Consider the following 24,253-nt stretch of genomic DNA (forward strand, 5'->3'; position numbering starts at 1 on the left):
CCCATGGGTGAGGGGCAGAGCCCCCAGTGGGGTGGACGGGGCAGAGCCCCTATACTTGGGTGTTTGGGTGGGTGAAGCCTCCCAGATTTCATAAAAAATTGAAAATAATCTCATTGAAAGCATTGTTTTTAACCACCAACATGTAATATTGTCAGTAAACCCACTATCCAAAGTGGACAGCTCATGCCAAGGTGGGCAGCTGTTTATAATTTTCTACCAACAGGGAAATTCCATCTGAGACTTTTTTAACCAAAACATTTTCTTCAAAATATTATTTTTTCCTCCTGCAAAAACATGCGTTTCTGAAATCAAATCTGGTCCAATCCTTCTCTCGACACCACCCCATTAAGAACAAGGCAACACATCAATGTTTGGCAAAGACACACGCCTCTTGGAAGAACTCTCTTAGCAGATCAGAGATCAGCAGCTTTTACTGGAGCAAATGCAGGACTCTTGGTTCCCTTTTGTTGACATGTGATTTCAGCTGGGAATGCCGGCTCCCCAAGCCCCCCCCCCCCCCCCCAGCAGTGTGACTGCGCCCGTGATTTCAGCTGGGAATGCCGGCTCCCCAAGGCCCCCCCACCTCAGCAGTGTGACTGCGCCCGTGATTTCAGCTGGGAATGCCGGCTCCCCAAGCTCCCCCTCCCCCCCCCCAGCAGTGTGACCGCGCCCGTGATTTCAGCTGGGAATGCCGGCTCCCCAAGCTCCCCCCAGCAGTGTAGAAATGCTGAAATTCTGGAAGAGAGCCAAGAAAAAAGTTTGCTGGGGATGTTTCTCCACGTCTCGACGCTGAGATGATTTTCCCCTTCGTGGTCAGGCGTTTGGGTCGTTTGTTTAGTTTTTTTAAGTTACTTCTATTAACTCCCCTGCTACCTGCTGTTTGCGGTGCTGCTGGAGCTGTGTCGGCCCCAGGGTGTCAGAGAGGCAGGGTGGGTGAGTTAATATATTTTATTGGATTAACCTCTGCTGGGGAGAGAGAGAACAGATACAAGGCTTGCTCGTCTCTTTCACCAACAGAAGTTGGTCCAATAAAATATATTATCTCACCCGCCCTGCCTGTTTGCTGTCCACTGACAGTCTGGAAATATTTCCTCCAAATCAACAGACTTTTTTCCTCCCTGCTTGTGTTGGAAAAGTGGCAGGGCATGAAGCGAAATGGCATGCCAGCTCAGAAGCATTTAACAGCCTGCACTTGGCCTGCCAGCAGCAGGTGTACGGCTGCCGGCTGGCTGCACTAAGGGGATGCCTCCCTGATGTTTCTAAACCATCGAATTCTCAAGACAAGACCCGAAACAGGACCCTGGACTCCACAGTCGCTCAGTCCCCTAAGCAAGGAGGATGCAGTGGAAATTATCTTCTCTTTTAGCAAGTGAAAATTAAACCGTCTGGGCTCGGACGAACACCACATTATTTCCATTTGTACAAGCACAGCCTTCCCCTTACAAACACATGCTAAGCAGCGGTGTTTTCTTTAAAGCCGACAGATGCCATTACCAACAGCTGGAGACAGGGCCGGCCTCAGGGAAAATGGCACCCTGGGCAAACTTGCATTTTGATGTCCCTGGCCCCCATGGGCATGATGTCCCCCCATTGCCCCGGTCCCCCATGGGCTCCCCAGGCTCCCCACCCTCCCTTCCCCAACCCCTGTACTGTGCAACCTTCACCACTAATCCCTGCACTTCCCTCCTGAGCCCCTAACTCCTGCACTGTGCATTCCCCCTCACCCCGACCCCTGCACTCCCCTCCTGTGCCCCTAATCCCTGCACCCCCTTCACTCCTACCCCCTGCACCTTCCTCCTGTGCCCCTAACCCCTGCACTGTGCCCCCTTCACCCCAAACCCTGCACCTCTATCTTGTGCCCCTAACTCCTTTGCTGCGCCCCCTTCACTCTTACTCCCTGCACTCCCCTCCTGAGGCCCTAACTCCTGCATCCACCTCCTGCACCCACATGGGGAAACTGTCCTACCTGGATGCACAAAGCAGCTGGCATTGCTGCTCGCTCTCCCACTGGACTGCTCCTCCTCTGCCCCATGCACCCCCTGGGCTGCGTAAGGAGAGGGCAGGAGAGCAGCAGCTGCTGATGTAGTAGTAGAATTTTATGTTTGTATTTTATATCATTTAGAATGAAGGATAAAGAATAATAATATAGTATGTATTAAATGTATTAGTGTATGATTTGATCATATTCTGCCAGCCACCCTTTCTGAATAGCAGAAAGAAATGGTGTAATGGGACATCAGCCAGACTCTGTGTCTGGACTGATTTCAAGGCAGTGACAGATCCTTTGAGGGTCACCAATTTGTTGTAGGTTTAGCATTTTAAAATAAGGAAAGGAATGTCATGATCGTTCCTTTTTTTTTTTTTTTTTTGCACTGCAATTTGATGTTCCTGTTCAAAATGTTCTGTGTAAATTAATTTTGTGTGTGTGAATGAGGAATGTGTGAGTTAAGAGATAAGTGTGAAGGCCATCGCTGAACCAGATGGTCTAGGGAGGAGCCGGAGACAGATGCAAGGGTGCCAGGAGGCTGCAACACGCCCCTATTGAAGCATTGGAGGGCAGATTGACAACTCTAAAGATGAGACAGGCACCTATCAATGGGGACAAGATAGCTGTGATCAAAACCAGCATGGGATAACTCCCTGAAGAACATGATGTAAAGAATGTGAAGGACAATTTAAGAAAACAAGCACTCGTCAAACAACAATTGATTACAGCATGATGGTGCAAAACTCATTGGCCCCAGTGAAGGAAAATCACTATATAAACAGGGTGCCTTGCCATGAAACTTTGGGTTCGTCCTACCAAGACTTCCCCTGAGCACCGTGTCGTGACCAGCGGAACCGGGCTCCTCCCCACTTCTGATCAACCTAGCTGGCCACTAGGTTGATCCGGACTCTGGACTGGTAACTATAACATCGACTGGTGGGACAGTGTGTGTGTGTGTGTGTGTGTGTGTGTGTGTGTGTGTGGTGTGACTGAATGCATATGCTAATTATTGTATCTTCAATAAAGGCGGCGTATTGCCTTTTGCCCGAAAAAAGATCCCATGTGCTTCTTATCAGCATAACATTTTTGGTGGAGAATTTCAAAAGGGGGAAGACATGCACTGTGATTGTTGAAAATACTGCCAAATATTGCTAAAAGGTATACCGTACATATAAAGTGATCAGTCATTCAGGTGTGCACACCCCTGGTCATAGAAATGCTGGGCAATAGGGGGAGGATTAGAATCCTCACTCTGACCCATCTGTCGGGGATAACTATACGGATAAGATATATACAAACTGTCCAGGTATATACACCCCCGGTTGTAGAGGCCCTGGACCATAAGGGGGAGGATTAGAGTCCTCGCTCCTACCCATATGTCAGGGAAAAATTGCATAGGTGAATATACACTCAGCCGTAGCAGGATCGAGCCCAAAAGGTAGGGGGCTTAGCATTTCCCCCTCCTGCTCTGTCAGGCAGAGTTTTTAGTGGGTATAGACTTTTGTATTGTGTAAGTCCCAGCACGAGCATGGGCACAGAAGTGTTATAGAGGTAAAAGAGATTTATAAAGAAATATGTTTAGGCGAAAGGAGTCCCCTAAGGACAAAGCTCAAGAAGCGCAGAAAAAACTACCATTCATACAGGAAATGACTTCTTTTAAGACAATTTTGCAAAAGTTTGGGCAGAGCTCATGGACTGAACAAGCATTAGCTGATGTCCATACTATAGCTGTTTTGGAAGATAGATTGGCAAAATATCTGTAGGTCTACAGGCCATCGACCCCGATAAAAAGAGACTCGGCTGCAATCTGGCTATTGTGAGAAGCATGCAATGAGGCATTCCTTCGCTTGGCTAGCTGCCAGGAAGAGAACGCTGCACTGCATGAGAAAATTGATGTATCTGAAGGAGAAACTGATAAATGGAAAATACTGGCCGCTGGAGTTCAAAGCCAGTTAGACATTCCCAAAGATACCCTAAGAGAAGTTAAAATAAAAGAGAGGGGATTATCTTAACAAATAGAGGGAAAAGATAAAATACAAAGAGAGAATCAGGTTTTGTAGGGAATGAAAAAGAAATTAACATTAGAACAAGGTAGAGCCCCTGCCCATCACAACCACTGGGAATCTATTATTAAGCATCTTAAAACAAAATTGGGGTTTGCCACCCACCAAGTAGCGGCTGTGACAGTAGGAGAATGGGGCCAAGCCCAAGATAGTGAGGTCCCCGAATGAGAGGGAGAATGGGACCGTAGTAAAGCTTGGAATGGAGATATATGGGATGAGCCCCAGCTATTGAAACCTATTGAACAAAACCCTGTCACAGCCATACGACGAACTATAGTCACAACACCCGCAGAGGGAGGGGGAAGTACAACTGTTACCACTGTCCCTGTATCAGCCTGACTTAAAAGCATGGCTGTTAGTTTGGGACCCCTAAAAAAGGACAATTTCTCTGGATGGTGTTCTAATGTGTTTTTGCTTGCTATAAGGGAAGAGCTGAACGCCATTGAAGTCCGCCGCTTGATGGGCGTCTGTGTGGCTTCAGAGATTCGGCGGGTCCTAGATAGGATTAGAGTCGATGAGAATAATAGCATATTGACTCTAATGGAACTTTTTGGAGAGCAAATAGACAGGGGCAATTTTACAGCACCAGCTGTAGCCACAACCCAGGAGCCCAATGAAAACCCCGAGAATTATTTAACCCGATGGGGTATGATGCAGATAATGGCCGGCTTAACACCGTTGGGAAAGGCCATAGCGCTGGATATAGTGGCATTCAGTGTACAGAGACTTAAGAGACTGTGCTGCTTCCCTAACCCCCTACTATTCCAGGAGACTTGGAATTTGGCAAGAGGGTCGCCACCTCACACCACCTGGGACAAAATGGCTCCTAGACCCACATCCGATGCATCAGTCTGTAGCAGGAACTCGGTGAAATCGGGGCTGTGCAAGACGGGTTCTTCAGGGCTTGAAAAGCCTCCTCACAAGCTTTGGTCCACTGGATCATGTTTGGGCTGCTGTTCTAGAGCAGATAAGTGAGAGGGGCCACAACGGTTGAGAAAACCAGAATAAATCAGCAGTAGAAACCAAGCTAGTCCTAAAAACTGGTGTACCTGTTTCCTCAAGGAAGGGGCATGGCACGTCTGGAGGGCCTGAACCTTATTGACCAAGGGTCGCACCCTACCTTTTCCTAAAGTGTACCCGAGGCAGGTTGTTTCATCCTTGCCCAAGTGACATTCAGCAGGATTTGCTGTCAGGCCAGCCTCCTGGAGGGATTGTAACATGGCCATCACATGCTTTAGGTGGTCCTGCCAGTTTCGACTGTAGATACCTGCAACATCGTCTAGGTATGTGGCAGCATATTGGCTATGGGATTGGAGGATCCGGTCTGCTAGCCGCTGGAATGTTTCCAGAGCCCCATGCAACCCAAAGTGCATTGTCCAGAACTGAAAGGGGATGGAAAAAGCTGTCTTTTCCCTGGATTCTGTGAGGGGGATCTGCCATCACCCCTTTGTCAGATCCAGAGTAGTGATGTACTCTGCTTCCCCTTGCTGGTCAAGAAGTTCATCAACATAAGGCATCAGGTACGCATCAAATTCTGAGACTGCATTGAGCTTCTGGAAATTGATACATAACCAGGTGGTCCCACCAGGCTTGAGGAGCAACATTACAGGGCCTTTCCAGTTGCTGCATGATTCTTTGATTACTCCCAGTTCTAGCACTAATTGGAGTTCTCACTTCATGGTTTCCCTCAACTTCGGGGAAAATTGTTGAGGGTTTTCTCTGACTTTAAGCCCTGGTTCCGTCTGACTGTTATGGGATATTAAATGGGTCCATCCAAAGTAGGTAGAAAACATGGAAGAGAAGGTGGTGATCACCTGTCGAGCCTGGGTTCTCTGGTTTGGGGTGAGGGTGTTTCCAGTCTTGACCATCCCTGGCTCCGAGTCTTCGACAACCTGCAGGCCTAATTGGGGTTCAGGTGCGTAGGGGGCAATTAGTAGACTTCCTTGGGCTTTCCATGGTTTTAAAAGATTCACGTGTGCCTGTCACTTGTCTGGTTGTCAGATTTCATAACTCACCTGCTTCACTCAGCACACCACCTCATGGGGCCCTTCCCAGCGGGCTGGGAGTTTTGATTTGGAGCTGGGTAATAACAAGAGAACATGATTGCTGGGTTGGAACTCCTGGAGGCCAACCCTTTAATGATAGGTAAGGTTAAGGTTTTATCACGGACAAACATGGGGACTGCTCCAGCCTGGGCCCACCGAGCCCTGGGGGGCTGACCTAGCCCCAGCTGCTGCTCCGGCCTAGTTCCTTCGGCTCCTCCATCCCTATACTCATCCCCAGCTACTGCTCTAGTCCTAGCTCTAGCCGCTGCTCCAGCCCCAGTGACAGACTGCTGGCCACTGCTTCAGCCCCAGCTTCTGCCCCGGCCTCTGCCCCAGCCCTGGTGGCTGACCACCGGCCACTACTCCAACCCCACTACTACTCCTGCAGCGGGGCCAGGCAGGGGGCTGAAGCCAAAGAAGTCATGGAGGTCCATTAAAGTCACAGAAGCCCGTGATCTCTGTGACAAAATCATACCCTTAATTATAGGCTGAGTCCTGGGTGCTCTGGGTGTGTCGAAGGTTCTCCCTGGCAAATGAGCCCAGGATGTCAAGCTTCTCCCATAGGGCCAAGACATATTGTATGATGTTACTGGCCCAAGATGGTTGTTCTTCCCACATGTTTTGAATGCTGGGATCCACACTAACGCAGGTCATTGTGTCTTTGCTTTTTTCACTGTAGTATCTGAACACCTCTTACCAAAAGGTGTGTTCACTCACCACACCCCCTGTGGGGCAGGGAGCGTGCACTGTCCGCACAGAGCATTCAGGGACCTTGCCCAAGGTGATCCAGGCAGTCTGTGGCAGAGACTCAAAATGCTCATCAGACTCACATCTGATGAAGTGAGCTGTGGCTCACGAAAGCTCATGCTCAAATAAATTGGTTAGTCTCTAAGGTGCCACAAGTACTCCTTTTCTTTTTGCGAATACAGACTAACAGGGCTGTTCCTCTGAAACCTGTCAAAATGCTGGGAAATAGCCACTGGGGGGCAGCAGAGGCTAAGGAAAGCGAAAGCGAAAGTTACATTTGTAACCAGAGGGGAACCGCCCCAGGAACTGCAGTGGGGTTGCTCCTGATCTGTGCCAGGTGAGTGCGGGAGAACCAGCCCCAGGGACTCCAGTGGGGTTACTCCTGATTTACACCAGGTGAGTGCGGGAGAACCAGCCCCAAGGACTCCAGTGGGGTTACTCCTGATTTACACCAGGTGAGCGAGAGGAGAACCAGCCCCAAGGACTCCAGTGGGTTACTCCTCATTTAAACTGGGGGGAGCGAGAGAGGAGGGCAGGACTGCCACGGCCCAGTTGCGTTCCACCCCTGAGGGCATTTGCTGAGGCTGGAGCCCGCTTTCAGGACAGGCTCAGCAGGTGCATATGATGGGAAATCCTCCACCCGGTTCACAGGGATGGAAGACAACTGGCTGAACTGGGAGTCCTGGGCCCTCGGAGTGGCTGCAGACAAGAATCGCCCCAGAGCTAGGCCTGGCCAAGAGTGGCAGTGGGGGACTGGGCGCACCCTCTCATGCACTAGGGGATCAGCTCCACTGCACTGCCAGGGGCTGCAGGTGCTGAGAGGGACTCCGGGATCACTCCTGATACTGTCTGTGCATCCTATACACCCGTCTGTCTGTCTGTGAATCCCATACACCCTGTCTGTCTGTGCATCCTATACTCCCCTCTGCCTATGCATCCCATACAACCATCTTTCTGTCTGTGAATCCCAAACACCCCTCTATCTGTGCATTTGAAACACCCCTCTCTCTCTGCATCCCAAACACCCCCCTGTCCATCTTTACATCCCATACACCCTGTCCCTGTTTGTTAATTGAATACACCCCTCTGTCTGTGCATCCCATACACCCCTCTGTCCATCTGTTCATCCCATACACCCCTCTGTCTGTCTGTGCATCCCAGACACCCTCTGTCAGTCTGTGCATCCCATGCACCGAGTCCCTGTCTGTGCATCGAATACACCCCTCTCTCTGTGCATTCCATACAACCCTCTGTCTGTGCATACCAAATATTCTCTGTCTGTATGTATATCCTATCCAACCCTCTATCCATCTGTGCATTCCATACACCCCTCTGTCTGCATGTATATCCCATACAACCCTCTGTATGACTGTGCATCCCAGATACCCCTCTGTCCATCTGCACATCCCATACACCCTGTCCCTGTCTCTGTATCGAATACACCCCCCGTCTGTGCATCCCATACACCCTCTGCCTCTCTGTGCATCCCATACACCCCTCTGTCTGTCTGTACATCCCATATTCCCCTCCATCTGTGCATCCCATACTCCCCTCTGCCTATGCATCCCATACAACCCTCTTTCTGTCTGTGCATCCCAAACACCCCTCTGTCTGTGCATCTGAAACTCCCCTCTGTCTGTGCATCCCAAACACCCCCCTGTCCATCTTTACACCCCATACACCCTGTCCCTGTCTGTTAATTGAATACACCCCTCTGTCTGTGCATCCCATACACCCTCTGTCTGTGCATCCCAGATACCCTCTGTCGGTCTGTACATCCCGTGCACCTAGTTCCTGTCTGTGCATCGAATACACCCCTCTCTCTGTGCATTCCATACAACCCTCTGTCTGTGCATACCAAACATCCTCTGTCTGTATGTATATCATATCCAATCCTGTATCCGTCTGTGCATCCCATACGCCCTCTCTCTGTGCATCCCATATGACCTCTCTCTGTGCATCCCATAAACCCCTCTGTCTGTGCATCCCATACACCCCTCTGTCTGCATGTATATCCCATACACTCTTTCCCTGTCTCTGCACTGAATACACCCCCGTCTGTGCATCCCATACACCCTCTATCTGTCTGTGCATCCCATACACTCTATGTCTGTCTGTGCATCCCATACAACTCTCTGTCTGTCTGTGCATTCCAGACATCCTCTCTCTGTCTTTATATCCCATACACCTTCTGCCTCTCTGTGTATCCCATATGCCCTCTGTCTGTGCATCCCTTACACCCATTTGTCCGTCTGTACATCCTATACACCCTCTTCCTGTCTCTGCATCCCATACACCCCTCTGCCTGTCTGTGCATCCCATACACCGTCTTTCTGTCTGTACATCCCAAACACCCTCTGTCCGTCTGTTCATCCCACACACACCCCTGTCTGTGCATCCCAAACATTCCTCTGTCTGTGCATCCCATACACCAGTTTGTCCGTCTTTACATCCAATACACCCTGTCCCTGTCTGTGCATTGAATACACCCCTCTGTCTGTGCATACCAAACACCCTCTGCCGGTCTGTGCGTCCCATACACCCCTCTGTCTGTGCACCATCTACACCCCTATGTCTGTCCATGCATCCCATACTCCCCGCTGTCTTTGTATCACATATACCCTTCTGTCTGTCTGCACATCCCTTACATCCCTCTGTTTGTCTGTGCATCCCATACACGCTCTTCCTGCCTGTGCATCCCATACAACCTGTGTGTGTCTTTACAGCCCATGCACCCCTCTGTCTTTCTGTTCATCCCATATACCCCCGTGTTTGTCTGTGCATCTGAAACACCCTTTCTGTGCTTCCCATACACCCTTTGTCTATTTGTGCATCCCAAACACCCCTCTGCCTGTCTGCGCATCCCAAACACCCCTCTGCCTGTCTGTGCATCCCATACACCCTCTGTCTGTCTGTGCATCCCATACACCCTCTGTCTATCTTGCATCCCGTACAACCTCTGTCTATCTTGCATCCCGTACAACCTCTCTGTCTGTCTGTGCATCCCACTCACCAATCTGTCTGTCTGTTCATCCCATACAACCTCTCTCTGTCTGTCTATGCATCCCATACACCCCTCTACCTCTCTGTGCATCCCATGCACCCTCTGCCTGTCTGTGCAACCCTATATTCACCTCTGTGTCTGTCTGTTCATCCCACAGATACTCAGCCTGCACTGATACCACGCTCTGCCCACACAAGGGTTGAGAATCATGGCCCCAAACACAGCCTCACACAGCAGATTTGTTCCATCCATGGCTCCTGGGCCCCGTGTGCCTTCAAAACTCTGCAGCCACTCCAGCACAAAAGGCCGTCCAGCATCAGGCCTGGCTTAGCCCTTCCTAAAATCTGGGCACGCTGACAGGCCATGCGGTGGGGCTGGTTCGGGAGCCAGAATTTCCTTTCCATGGGGAATTCTGACAGGCTGAATAATGTTTCTGATCTAAACTGGTGTGACACCCCCCATTTCTCCCCTGCCCCCAAAATCCCCATGAAATGAAAATTCTGCAAAATCTGGATGTGGGACTGTTGAAATATTTTGTTTCGTTCATCATTTCTTTTCTATACAAATACCTGCATTTGGGATGTAAACTGGTTCATTTCAACCTTATTGTTTCAATTTGTTTCATTTAGAGTGTCCTATTGTATATTAAATTGACTATTATAAATATTGTTAGATTTATTATGATATGTATACTATGGTCTAGATTATATTATATTGACTAATATATAGTGCATATTACATTGATTATTATAATAAATGCTAAGTAGGCTCAGAAGGATTTGATTTGTAACTGTAAATGTCAGTAAATGTCGATTCACTAAACACACACACACTGATGAAAAAATATTTCCCTCGATGATACTGGAAATTTGCAGATAGGCAAAATAAGAATACTGCTGCTTGAGAACTTATTAGAGTTATTTAAACATGCTTACTTTGTATGTTTTGCCAAGTGATGTGAACAGTTTGTGTTTTACCAGTTATAAAGTGTTCACTTGCTATATCTCAGTGCCTACTGTCGTTAAATAATTATCTGACCCCATCCCCAATAATTTCCCATCGCTGTGAAAATTAATATAAATAAAAATGGGGAAAAATGTTTAAACCCATGATTTGGCACAACTGTGAAAAGTTAAATCGATAAAAACTGAAAAAAAATGCTTAAAAGGAACTTTGATTTCATCCATCGAAATTATAAAAGCAAAAATTGAATTGTCCCAAGCCTATATAAGTATTATTTTATAATATATTACATTTATTAATCTGTATATGATATACATTATTAAATACTGTGCATTATATGGAATATTAAATAATATATATATGATTTCAGACTTTAATGTGATAAAAGTCATAGTGAAATTAATTGAAACAAAACATTTCCAAGGCAGTATTTGACATGTTGACGTAGAATCATAGAATATCAGGGTTGGAAGGGACCTCAGGAGGTCATCTAGTCCAACCCCCTGCTCAAAGCAGGACCAATCCCCAATTAAATCATCCCAGCCAGGGCTTTGTCAAGCCTGACCTTAAAAACTTCTAAGGAAGGAGATTCTACCACCTCCCTAGGTAACGCATTCCAGTGTTTCCAGTGAAAAAGTTTTTCCTAATATCCAACCTAAACCTCCCCCAGTGCAACTTGAGACCATTACTCCTTGTCCTGTCCTCTTCTACCACTGAGAATAATCTAGAACCATCCTCTCTGGAACCACTTCTCAGGTAGTTGAAAGCAGCTGTCAAATCCCCCCTCATTCTTCTCTTCTGCAGACTAAACAATCCCAATTCCCTCAGCCTCTCCTCATAAGTCATGTGTTCCAGACCCCTAATCATTTTTGTTGCCCTTCGCTGGACTCTCTCCAGTTTATCCACATCCTTCTTGTAGTGTGGGGCCCAAAACTGGACACAGTACTCCAGATGAGGCCTCACCAATGTCGAATAGAGGGGGACGATCACGTCCCTCGATCTGCTCGCTATGCCCCTACTTATACATCCCAAAATGCCATTGGCCTTCTTGGCAACAAGGGCACACTGCTGACTCATATCCAGCTTCTCATCCACTGTCACCCCTAGGTCCTTTTCCGCAGAACTGCTGCCTAGCCATTCGGTCCCTAGTCTGTAGCTGTGCATTGGGTTCTTCCGTCCTAAGTGCAGGACCCTGCACTTATCCTTATTGAACCTCATCAGATTTCTTTTGGCCCAATCCTCCAATTTGTCTAGGTCCCTCTGTATCCTATCCCTGCCCTCCAGCGTATCTACCACTCCTCCCAGTTTAGTATCATCCGCAAATTTGCTGAGAGTGCAATCCACACCATCCTCCAGATCATTTATGAAGATATTGAACAAAACCGGCCCCAGGACCGACCCCTGGGGCACTCCACTTATACCGGCTGCCAACTAGACATGGAGCCATTGATCACTACCCGTTGAGCCCGACAATCTAGTCAACTTTCTACCCACCTTATAGTGCATTCATTCAGCCCATACTTCTTTAACATGCTGACAAGAATACTGTGGGAGACCGTATCAAAAGCTTTGCTAAAGTCAAGAAACAATACATCCACTGCTTTCCCTTCATCCACAGAACCAGTAATCTCATCATAGAAGGTGATTAGATTAGTCAGGCATGACCTTCCCTTGGTGAATCCATGCTGACTGTTCCTGATCACTTTCCTCTCATGTAAGTGCTTCAGGATTGATTCTTTGAGGACCTGCTCCATGATTTTTCCGGGGACTGAGGTGAGGCTGACTGGCCTGTAGTTCCCAGGATCCTCCTTCTTCCCTTTTTTAAAGATTGGCACTAACGGTGCCTTTTTCCAGTCATCCTTTTTCCAGTCATCCGGGACTTCCCCCGTTCGCCACGAGTTTTCAAAGATAATGGTCAATGGCTCTGCAATCACAGCCGCCAATTCCTTTAGCACTCTCGGATGCAACTCGTCCCATGGACTTGTGCATGTCCAGCTTTTCTAAATAGTCCCTAACCACCTCTTTCTCCACAGAGGGCTGGCCATCTCTTCCCCATGTTGTGATGCCCAGCGCAGCAGTCTGGGAGCTGACCTTGTTCGTGAAGACAGAGGCAAAAAAAGCATTGAGTACATTAGCTTTTTCCACATCCTCTGTCACTAGGTTGCCTCCCTCATTCATTAAGGGGCCCACACTTTCCTTGGCTTTCTTCTTGTTGCCAACATACCTGAAGAAACCCTTCTTGTTACTCTTAACATCTCTCGCTAGCTGCAGCTCCAGGTGCGATTTGGCCCTCCTGATATCATTCCTACATGCCCGAGCAATATCTTTATACTCTTCCCTGGTCATATGTCCAACCTTCCACTTCTTGTAAGCTTCTTTTTTATGTTTAAGATCCGCTAGGATTTCACCGTTAAGCCAACGTTCCTGCAAAATATTTCAGTTATGATTAAACTGCTTTTTTCTATGGAAAAGGCGCCCCTCCCCACAAACTTCCCACCCACTTTTCCGCTCAGGCCCCTGATTCCTTTCTGCTTCTTTGAAACATGCAGCCCGTAGTCCCAGACATGCTGCCTGCCCAGCAAGGCTGTCCGGCATCCCCCAGCATGTAAGTGGACTATGGGGTTTGACCCCCCAGGCCTTCATTGCTCGTAGCAGGAGCCTCATCTGCTGGAGCTGAAGGAGTAGCTCCTCCAGGTGGTAGCAATAGCAGACTATTATCCTATTCCATGAAGCGGAGCCCAAAGGGACACATGCCCAGTGCTTGTGTGGGATCCCCGTGCAGCAGCTTTCCCTCGTGGGATGAACCGCCCTCCTGGTTCCCACTGGCACAAGAAGGGGGTCTTTGGGTGAGCAGCTATTCCCCTTCTCATCCCTTGTCTCCTTGGTTTCCCTTTAGTTCATTGGCTTCTGTCCAGCCCTGAGGCCAGGAAGAGCCGCCCTGCCAGATGCTGGGAGCCCGTCGCCCACATTGCAGTGCTGCCCTGCTCTCAGCCATCCTCCTCCTGCACGTTCAGGCTGCAGCGACCGGTAAGGAGACTTTGTCCTTAACAGTGCTGGGTGGTCACAGGGCCCCAGCTGGCTCTCACGTATGGCGGGGACAGTCTGGGGTGACTGCCCTGGTAATGCACCGGGCTCGGGGGTAAGAGCGCAGGATCTAGTGCTCACTCATATGCACAGTAACATGTGACAAATGGAGTCTCTGTCCATCCCTCCTTCCACCCCCCCCACATCCACCCCCATACACACCCCTCTATCCATCCCCCACATCCATCCCCATATACACCCCTCTATCCACCCACATCCATCCATCTCTCCATCCATCCACCCACATCCATCTCCATACATACCTCTCCATCCATCCCCCCACATCCATCCCCATACACACCCCACCATCCATCCCCCACATCCATCCCCATAGACACACCCCACATCCATTCCCATATATACCCCTCTATCTACCCACATCCATCCATCTATCCATCCATCCACCCATCCATCTCCCCACATCCATCCCCATACACCCCTCCATCCATCTCCCAACATCCATCCCCATACACACAAGCCTCCATCCATCCCCATACACACCCCTCTATCCATCCACCCGCATCCATCCCCCCATCAATCCCCCCACATCCATCCCCATACACACCCCTCCATCCATCCACTCCTTCATTTTCATACACACACCCCTTCACCTTGGCCTCCACATACACACCATCCCTCCCTCCCTGCCTCCTTCCCCCCACTCTACCCCTCCCCCTCTTGCTCACAGTTCTCCCTGAGCCCCTCTCTCCAGGATCCGCTGGGGTGGCAGGTCTGGGGTCTGAGTTGTGTGAGAGGCAAAACCACTTCCCGCCAGTCCCCTCTGACCCCAGGCTTGTCTCTCTGCCCCTTTCCCCAGTGAGTTTCCAGGTTCTGGTTCCCGCCGGTCCCCTCTCTGCTCCACTGGGGGGCACCGTGCTGCTGCCCTGCCACCTCTCCCCCGCACTCAGTGCCCAGGCCATGCAGGTGAAATGGAGCCGGCCCCAGCTAGGCCAGGATGTCCACGTGTACCTGCCGGACGGGAGCGAGGTGCAGGGTGAGAGGTACCGGGGCAGGGCAGAGCTCCTGCGGGACGGGATCCAGAGTGGTAGCCTGGCCCTGCGGATCTGGAACCTCACCCTGTGGGACGAAGGACACTACCTCTGTGACTTCCAGTCTGACACCTACTTCAGCGTTGCTGCGTTGGAGCTCCGCCTGATGAGTGAGTGATCCTGGGGTGGGGAGAGCCGGATTCAGCCTGCGCAGCTCTGTGATAGGGAGGGGTGGCTGGCAGTGGGGACCTTCCCATGCAGCCTGCTGCAGTCACAGGCCAGAAAACTTCCCCCAGTGACTCCTCCGTCCAGCCCAGAGCAGAGCCTGTGGGGCAGAGACGTCCAGGCTGCATGTAAGGACCCCGAGGTATGTGGGCTCCACCACAGCCCAGCAGAGCCTCCTTCCATAGAGGACGCGCTGCAATGGCAAATATGTGCCCCCTATTTCCAGTGTGGATGTCTCAGCTCCAGTGCCCAGTCATCGGCTCGCCCTCTCCTTGTGTCTGAGGAGCCTTCTACCCTCAGAAACTCTTCCTTGGGTAGAGCCCAGCAAGAGAAGTGTTGTAAGCCACGGGAGGTAACAGTCCCGTTCTCTGTGGCGCTGGTGAGGTATCAGCTGGAGGCCTGTGTCCAGTTCAGGGCGCCGCAAAACCGTGGACAAGCTGGGGAGAGACCAGAGGAGAGCAACAAAACAATCAAAGATTTAGAAATCCAGCCCTGGGAGGAAAGGTTGAAAGAACGGGGCATGTCTGATCTTCAGAAGAGAAGACCGAGGGGGACCTGATAACAGCCTTCAGATATGTGAAGGGCTGTTACAAAGAGGACAGGGATCAAGTGTTAGCCATGGCCACTGAAGGTAGGACAAGAAGTAATGGGCTTAATCTGTAGCAAGGGAGATTAAGGTGAGATATTAGGGAAAACTTTGTAACTCTAAGGGGAGTTAAGCTCTGAACCAGGCTCCAAGGGAGGCTGCAGAAACCCCGTCACTGGAGAGTTGTAAGAACAGTTGGACAAACACCTGTCAGGGATGGTCAAGGTTTGCTTGGTTCTGTCTCAGCGCAGGGGGCTGGACATGATGACCTCTCAAGATACTATCCAGCCCTACATTTCTGTGACTCTAAGTCTTCTCTTGGGTAAACTAACTTACACAGGGGTGAGCGAGAGGGGAACCAGGCCCTGGTGTGACCAGAAGGAATGAGGAGAGAATGAAATCAAGGGAGAATTCCTGTTGATTTGTTTCCCCCAGACTCTGGCTCGGATCCCCTCCTCCACGTCAGTGCGTACAAGGACAAGGGGGTCTCGGTCACATGTCTCTCTGCAGGGTGGTACCCGGAGCCCAATGTGCTCTGGAGAAACAGCCATAAAAAAATCCTGAGTCCCGAGTCCGAACAGAAACTGCGAAGTGACAATGGCTTATTCAACGTCTCCAGCACCATGGTGATGACCAAGAGCTCGGATCCAGCACTGACCTGCGCCCTCAGCCCTGGCTTGCCCGGCCCAGAGAAAGTATCGGCCATTTTCATTTCCGGTGAGCTGCTGATGGAACAAGGAAACACAGAGCTGGAGCCAGATCTCCACTGGTGGAGAATGGCATTTATAGATAGTGAGAACTTTATGGCAGGGGCAATCTCTTACTGCGTATCAGTGCAGCGCCCGGCACAACAGGGCCTTGATCTCGGTCACTGTGTGTCTGGGCAGCATCTGGCATGACGGGGCCCTGATCTTGGTCGCTGTGTGTCTGGGCAGCGCCCAGCACAACAGGACCCTGAGTTCAGTTAGGCTGCTGGAGCCCTGGGACCCTCATCTATCATGCTGACCACTGTTGTCTCATTGTTCCATTGTATTCCACATCTGTCTTATCCATCTGTTTTGTCCTGTCTTATTCTTAGATTGTCAGCTGTTGGGGTAGAGACCGTCTTTTGGTTCCCGAGTTTGTCCAGCCCCTAGCACAGGAGGTTCCTGGTCCATGGCTAGGGACCCGAGGTCATATGAATAATAAATAATAATAGTGGTATATCCTGATTAGAGCTGGCTTGAAAATGTTCAAAGCAGATGCATTTTTGTTGGAAGCAAACTTTTACTGGGAATGTGTCTATTTCAACCAGATATTTGACTGGAATTAGTCAAATCAAATCATTTCAACATTCTCATTTTGTTCCAAAAATGTCAAAATGTTTCATTTCAGCGTCATCCTTTGGATTCAGTTTGTTTGGACTTTGATATTATATTGGCATATTCATACTCTACTAGATTAGAGTATATTTATATATTTTATATTAAACCCATAGGATATATTTGTATTTAATAGTTTGTATTGTAACCTTTTGACATTACCAAAACCAAAATGGTTTGACCTCATTGAAATGAAACGTTCTGAGGGCTCAGAACTGGATTTTTTAAAATTTTCTTTCCGACATTTCACCGTCCATTCCAACCAGGAACACCATCAAATTTTGATATATCGAAATTTCCGGTGGAATGGAAAGTCCATTTTCCAATCAGTTTGCCGATATTTCTAATGTTAACAAACAATCTCAGGGAATAAATATTAACAAAAAAACTGATTCCGGCCTTTTCTGTCTATCACAAAGGAGCTAAAAGGGTCCCACCATCTGTTACTAGGTTTGTTAATTATTTTGTGTCACATCTGCATGGGGCAGAAGGGGTCATGAGAGTTAACCTGTGTTCTTCTCTTCCCCTACAGACACTTTCTTCCCCAGAGTTTCCTCTTGGCGGGTCCCCCTCTATCTCATCCTGACGATATGCGTTTGCTTCCTCCCCTTGGCTTCCCTCTACCTATGGAGGATTCACAAAGAGAAAGGTAAAGCCTCCTGTTTAACCCCTTTGCCACCAGAAAGAAAGAAACGAGACATCCTTCAATAGATCTGCAGGTCCTTGGTGCTGTAGACCACATAGATCCTTGGATGCTCACATGATTTGACCCTCCCTCTTTCTACCTGGGCATATTTTTCCCATTGCCGGTAATTCATGTTAAGAGAGGAAAAGAAATTAATCTTCACTTGGGTGTCAAATGTTATAACGTTTCCCAGCCCTTCCGTTATCAGTATTTTCCTTGTGTGTACCCAAAGGCACTGACTTTTGTTTTTGTTGGTGGATGCTCCACCCCCTCTCTGCCCTGAGGACCCGCCCCCACTCTGTCCCACCTCCAAGACCCCCCGCCCCCCCGTTCCTCTTCTCCCACTCCTGCCTCCTGCCCACTCGTCTCCGCCATCCCCTAAGTCCCCCTGCCTGTTCCTCTCCACCCCCTCCCCCAAGTGTCCCCCTGGCCACCCAGCCACTGCTTGCTCCTCTCCGCCCCCGAGCACTTCCCACACACGCTCGCTCATCTCTTCCCCTTCCCCGAATGTCCACCCATCTGCTACTCGCTCCTCTCCGCCCCCTCCCCCAAGCGCTTCCCACCCACTCCTCTCCGCCCCCTCCCCCTAGTGACCCCCTGCCCGCCCACCCACCGCTCGCTCCTCTCCGCCCCTGAACGCCTCCCGCTTGCGCTGGCTACTCTCCGCCCCGCCCCCTAATGTCAGCCCACCTGCCGCTCGCTCCTCTCCGCCCCTCCCCCGAGCACCTCCCACCCACTCCTCCCCACCCCCTCCCTCGAGTATCCGCCAGCCCGCTGCTCACTCCTCTCCACCCGCAAGTGCCTCCTGCCCATGCTTGCTCCTCTCCGCTCCCTCCCCCAAGTGCCTCCTGCCCACTCTTCTCCGCCCCCTCCCCCGACTGTCCCCCTGCCCACCCGCCACTCTCTCTTCTCCACCCCCAAGAGCCTCCAGCCTATGCCCGCTCCTCTCCACCTCCTCCCCCGTGTCCCCCCATCCACCCACCACCGCTCACTCCTCTCAGCCTCCAAGTGCCTCCCACCCACTCCTCTGCCCCCTCCCCGGAGTGCTTCCCCCCTGCCGCCCACACGGTGCTCCTCCTTTCCATCCCTGAGTATCTCCCACCCGCGCTCACTCCTCTCCGCCCCCCTCCCCCGAGAGCCTCCAGCCCACTCCTCTCTGCCCCCTCCCCTGAGTATCCCTCTGTCCACTCACCCACCGCTCGCTCCTCTCCACCCCTGAGCACCTCCCACCCACTCCTCTCCACCCCCTCCACCGAGTGTCCCCCTGCCCTCCTGCCACTTGCTCCTTTCCACCCCCAAGTGCCTGCTGCCCGCGCTCACTCCTCTCCGCCCCTCCCCCAAGTGTCCCCCTGCCTTCCCACCACTTGCTCCTCTCCACCCCCAAGTGCCTCCTGCCCGCACTCGCTCCTCTCTGCCCCTCCCAAGTGTCCGCCCACCCGCCGCTCGCTCCTCTCCGCCCCCTACCCCGAGCACCTTTTGTTTCCCCCGCATCCACCCACCACCGCTCACTCCTCTCTGCCCCTAAGCACTTCCTGCTCACTCCTTTCCATCCCCTCCCCTGAGTATTTCCTGCCTGACACTCACTCCTCTCCACCCCGAGTGCCTCCCACCTGCGTTCACTCCTCTCCGCCCCTCCCCCGAGCGTCCCCCTGCCCGCCCACCCGCTGCTCGCTCCTCTCCACCCCCGAGTGCCTCCCACCTGCGTTCACTCCTCTCTGCCCCTCCCCAAGTGTCCCCCTGCCCGCCCACCCACTGTTCGCTCCTCTTCACCCCCAAGTGCCTCCCACCCACACTCGCTCCTTTCCGCCCCTCCCCCGAGTGTCAGCCCGCCTGCCTACCGCCACTCACTCCTCTCCGCCCCCAAATGCCTCCCGCCCACGCCTGTCTGCTCTCCTGCCATGAGGGCAAGTGACGGGGGGAGAGTGCGGAGGGGAGCGAGTGGGGAGGCAGGGAGAGGTGCAGCATAGGCGGGGCCACGGGGGAAGAGACCAAGTGGGGGGCAGGGCCACGGTCTGTGGGTATATTTTTTTTCCGTGGGCGCTTGAGCCCCGGAGCACCCCCAGTCATCACCTATGTGCGTACCACAGTAGCCTCTAGATACCCCTCCTGAGATCTGTGCCCCCTTGTGTCGGGCGCTGCACAGACACCCCGGAAGAGATGGTCCCTGCTGTCTTGAGAGTTAACAGCACCCTCAGGTGGCCAGTGCCCTGTCGGTGAATGTGTTTCTCCGTTTGTTTTACAGGTGCCATGTACACACTGCTAAGTAAGTTTCTTCTTCACCGTCAGCCATTCCTGGGGGTTGGGCCGCGTTAGCTCAGACTGGGTAATGACTCCTTTGAATCAGGCTCCACCCGGCGAGGTTTCTGGTGGCACCGGCGCAAGTGGCTCGGGGAAGGCAAAAGCCCTAGAAAATCTGGGGCTGGGGTATTACGCCCAGAGAGGCAGTGAGTGGGTCCCCTAGGGCAGGGGCGGGCAAACTTTTTGGCCTGAGGGCCGCATCAGGTTTCTAAAATTGTATGGAGGGTCAGTTAGGGGAGGCTGTGCCTCCCCAAACAGCCAGGCATGGCCCGGCCCCCACCCCCTATCTGACCACCCCCTCTGCTTCTCGCCCCCTGACGGCCCCCCGGGACTTCTGCCCCATCCAACCCTCCCATTCCGTGACGGCCCCCGGGGACCCCTGCCCCATCCACACCCCCCCGGTCTCTGTCCCCTGTCCATCCCCGGACCTCCCGCCCCATTCAACCCCCCCTCTCCTTCCTGACTGCCCCCTGGGACCCCTGCCCCATCCAACCACCCCTTTTCCCTGACCGATCCCGGACCCCCCGCCCCTAACTGTCCCCCACCGCCCCATGCAACCCCCCCCTCCTTCCTGACTGCCACCCCTGGGACCCCTGCCCTACCCCCATGCTCCCTGTCCCCTGACCACCCCTGGAACCCCTCTCCCTGACTGCCCCCCGCCGCCCCATCCAACCCCTCCTCTCCTTCCTGACTGCCCTCCCTGGAACCCCTGTTCCCCGCCTTCTGACCGCCCTGACCCCATCCACACCCCCAGCTCCTGACCAACCCCCGAATTCCCCTGCCCTCTATCCAACCCCCCTCCCCCCAGCTCCCTGCCCCCTTACTGTGCTGCACAGGAGCACCGGTGGCTGGCGGCACGGCTGCACCAGGACAGGCAGCGACGCTGCGCAGCACAGGTACAGACTAATACAGCTACCCCCTGATACTTCCTGATGTGATCCGCGCGGATTTTTCCTCTCAGAACTGCCTTGAATTTCAGGTATACAAAAATAAGTTCAAAAAGGCTCGAATCCGGAACTGAAGGTTTTGTTTGGGTCGAGGAGGTTCTTCTGATGGGACAAGGGAGGTGGGCAGACCTTGGCTGCCCCGGGTATCTCTGAGCATTGGTTCTCCCAGCGGGGTGGGTTTAATGCTGGGCCCAGAGTGAGAAATGAACAGGTTTGGAACCCAGGCCCCTGATAACGTGCTGTCTCTTTGTGTCCACAGAGGGAAGCCACGGTAGACCAAGTGAGTGTGGATTTGATCTCTAGACTATATGTAACTTAGCTAGGCAGCTCTGCCCTGGCCTAATGTTCTCTTCTCATTTCAGGTTGGAAAGAAGCATTTCTCAAAGCCGGTAAATCCAAAATGGAGAGTTAAGTCTAGCAGGATATGGGTGGGCAACTGGGAGTCAGGACTCCTGGGTTCTAAGATTGGCTGTGAGAGGGGAGAGGAGTCTAGTAGTTAAGAAAAAGTGGGGGCTGGGAATCAGGACTCCTGGGCTCCATCCCCAGCTCTGGGAGGGGAGTGGGGTCTAGTAGGTTATGGGTGGGCAACTGGGAGTCAGAACTCCTGGGTTCTATCCCCAACTCTGGGAGGGAAGTGGGGTTTAGTGGGTTATGGGTGGGCAACTGGGAGTCAGGACTCCTGGGCTCTATCCCCAACTCTGGGAGGGGAGTGGGGTCTAGTGGGTTATGGGTGGGCAGCTGGGAGTCAGGACTCCTGGGTTCTAACATTGGCCATGGGAGGGGGGAGGTGTCTAATAGATATGGGAAAGTGGGGGCTGGGAGTCAGGACTCCTGGGTTCTGTCCCAGCTCTGGGAGGGGCATGGAGAGTCGTGGTTTAAGCAGGGTGCACCGTGCTCCTAGGCGATGTTTCTCCCTGACTCCCAGCTTTTGCTGGAGTTTTGCTTTAAAACGTCTCATTCTCCAGCTGTACCAATTTAAGTCTTTGAAATGAGCAAACTGCCTTCCCTGAAACTGTCCCCACCCCCCGTCCCACATCTGTCTGTCTCTAGCGGACGTGACCCTGGACCCAAGAACAGCTCACCCCAGTCTGGAGCTGTCTGCAGACAGGAAAAGCCTAAAGAACATAGGTACAAGACAATCACTGCCTAATGGCCTGGGGAGATTCGACGTTTACTCGTGTGTGCTGGGCTCCGATGGCTATGAGTTGGGGACACATTACTGGGATGTGGAGGTGGCCAGCACAGGGGGCTGGGCTCTGGGTGTCACCAGGGAGTCTGTCAGCAGGAAGGGATGGTTCAATTTCAGCCCCAAGCAAGGCACGTGGGCCATCCAGCTCTCCAGGGGCCAATACCGGGTAGTCACTGCAGAATGGAGCCCACTGGACCTGCTGCAGAGCCCTGGCAAGATCAGAGTGTATCTGGACTATGAAGGAGGGGTTGTGTGCTTCTATGATTCTGACACCATGGCCCCCCTCCATGCCTTCACTGCCCTCTTTACGGGGAAGATCTACCCATTCTTCTGGGTCTGGTCTGTAGGGACCTCCCTTAGACTATGTTCCTGAGCCTCTCCCAGCCAGATCTCTGCACATGCAAACCTGCCAATGCATCACACCAGCCATCACAATTGGGGTGGGGGGGGGGGGAAGACGCATGTTGTGTCAGTATGGGCTGTTGGCCATGTTTTATTAGTGAGGATCCCTTGCTGAAAGGCAGTTTTCACACTATATGAATGGAAATAAACCTGTTCTTCAAAAAAGAAAAGCAAATTTCATCACACGCAAATTTCATCACACACACAAGGTAACATCCCCCTCTGACAAAGTGGAAATCGTCTGTGATATTTTTATGACACCTTTTTGTACTTCAGTTTCCCCTCCATGTTGCATTGTTACCCAGTGGGGGAAAAAGGCTATTTGCTCTCAGGGCAGGCTAAGAGACATAGGTGTGGGTGTCGCCCGGCTGTCTGGGCCTCAGTCCACATACCAGTGGAGTATCTGGGAAGACCATGGCAAATCCAATCACCAGGACATTGGCACCTACCATCCAAGGACCCAGAGGGAGATGGATTCCGTCTCTGCAGGGAGCTGAGCAACATCCACCAGCTGGAGAATAGAGGACTGAAGAGTGGGGAGGTGTGGGTATAAGTTGGCTGCTCACCTGATGTCTGACTAAAGAGGTCAGAGGGGAGACAAATGGAACTTGACCATGGGGGTTCACTACAGCTTGGCTGGGCTCTTGGCTGACCAGAAAGGTCTATGCTTTAATGTTCAGTTCTCTGTGCTAGCCTAAGGACTTCTTAGGCTGTGTCCAGCTGACCAATAAACCCGACTTCTTTGGACAATGCTATGTGAGTGTCACTGCAAATCCTGGCTGAGGTGCATGAGTCCCTGAAGCATGGACAAGTCTCTACCACAGGGCTGGATCCAGTCCACCAGCTGTTTTAATCCGGGCCTCGATATCCCACTGTGGTGCGGGGTCTGAGGCTTGTCACACTCCAGCCAGTGAGCAGGGTCGGGGGCTGCTCCACACAGCTTCCGGAAGCAGCAGCATGGCCCCCCTCCAGCTCCTATGTGTAGAGGCAGCCAGGAGGCTCCACTCTTAATACTGCCCCTGCCCCAAGTGCTGCCCCCTGCAGCTCCTGTTGGCTGGGAACCACAACCAATGGGAGCTTCAGGGGCAGTGCCTGCGGACAGGGCAGTATGCAGAGCTGCCTAGCCATGCCTCTGGGTAGGAGCCAGAGAAGGAACATGCTGCTGCTTCCGGGAGCCGCTTGAGGTAAGCGCTGCCCAGTGCCTGCACCCCTGAGCCTCTCCCCGTGCCACAACCCCCTGCCCCAGCCCTGATCCCCCTCCCACCCTCCATACCCCTCGATCCCAGCCCAGAGAACCCTCCAAACCCCTCATCTCCAACCCCATCCCAGAGCCCGCACCCCTTGTACCCAACTCTCTGTCCCAGCCCTGAGCCCCCTCCCACACTCCAAACCCCTTGGCCCTACCCCAGCCACATGAATTTTGTTATCTGCACCAATATGGAGGTGATGTGTCACACATCACCTTCATATTGGTGCACATAACAAAATTCATTCCACACATGGCTGGGAAAAATTAGCGGGAATGCTGGCCAGGTGCCCAGGTAACGGGATTCAGTACCCAGACTGCAGTGGGTCTGCACTCAGTTTCTCTCTTCTTTTTGCTGCTCTGTCACTTTTCCAAAGCTGGAGAAGTTTGGTAAGAATGGACAAAGATAAAGAACACCCCTGCCGCCCAGCT

At 52.0% G+C, this 24,253-nt stretch overlaps 1 protein-coding gene across 4 annotated transcripts; it reads left to right on the top strand.

Annotated features, from left to right (window-relative positions):
• The first annotated feature begins 2,627 nt into the window (after positions 1-2,627).
• On the top strand, positions 2,628-23,325 carry LOC125621796 (butyrophilin subfamily 1 member A1). 4 transcript variants are annotated; one of them, XM_048819119.2, is made up of 9 exons: positions 2,628-2,904; positions 13,706-13,836; positions 14,711-15,052; positions 16,129-16,410; positions 17,587-17,703; positions 19,982-20,002; positions 21,244-21,264; positions 21,347-21,373; positions 22,035-23,325. In XM_048819119.2, the coding sequence occupies exons 2-9, from the start codon at positions 13,755-13,757 to the stop codon at positions 22,544-22,546; spliced, it is 1,404 nt and encodes a 467-aa protein (XP_048675076.1). In that variant the 5' UTR covers positions 2,628-2,904; positions 13,706-13,754; the 3' UTR covers positions 22,547-23,325. The 4 variants fall into 4 exon arrangements, with proteins under 4 accessions (XP_048675076.1, XP_048675074.1, XP_048675075.1 ...); XM_048819117.2 differs by lacking the exon at positions 2,628-2,904 and adding an exon at positions 7,079-7,179; XM_048819118.2 differs by lacking the exon at positions 2,628-2,904 and adding an exon at positions 7,138-7,238.
• Positions 23,326-24,253: the final 928 nt, after the last annotated feature.

The sequence above is a fragment of the Caretta caretta genome, chromosome 14 (genome assembly GCF_965140235.1).
Source record: "Caretta caretta isolate rCarCar2 chromosome 14, rCarCar1.hap1, whole genome shotgun sequence".
NCBI lineage: Eukaryota > Metazoa > Chordata > Testudines > Cheloniidae > Caretta > Caretta caretta.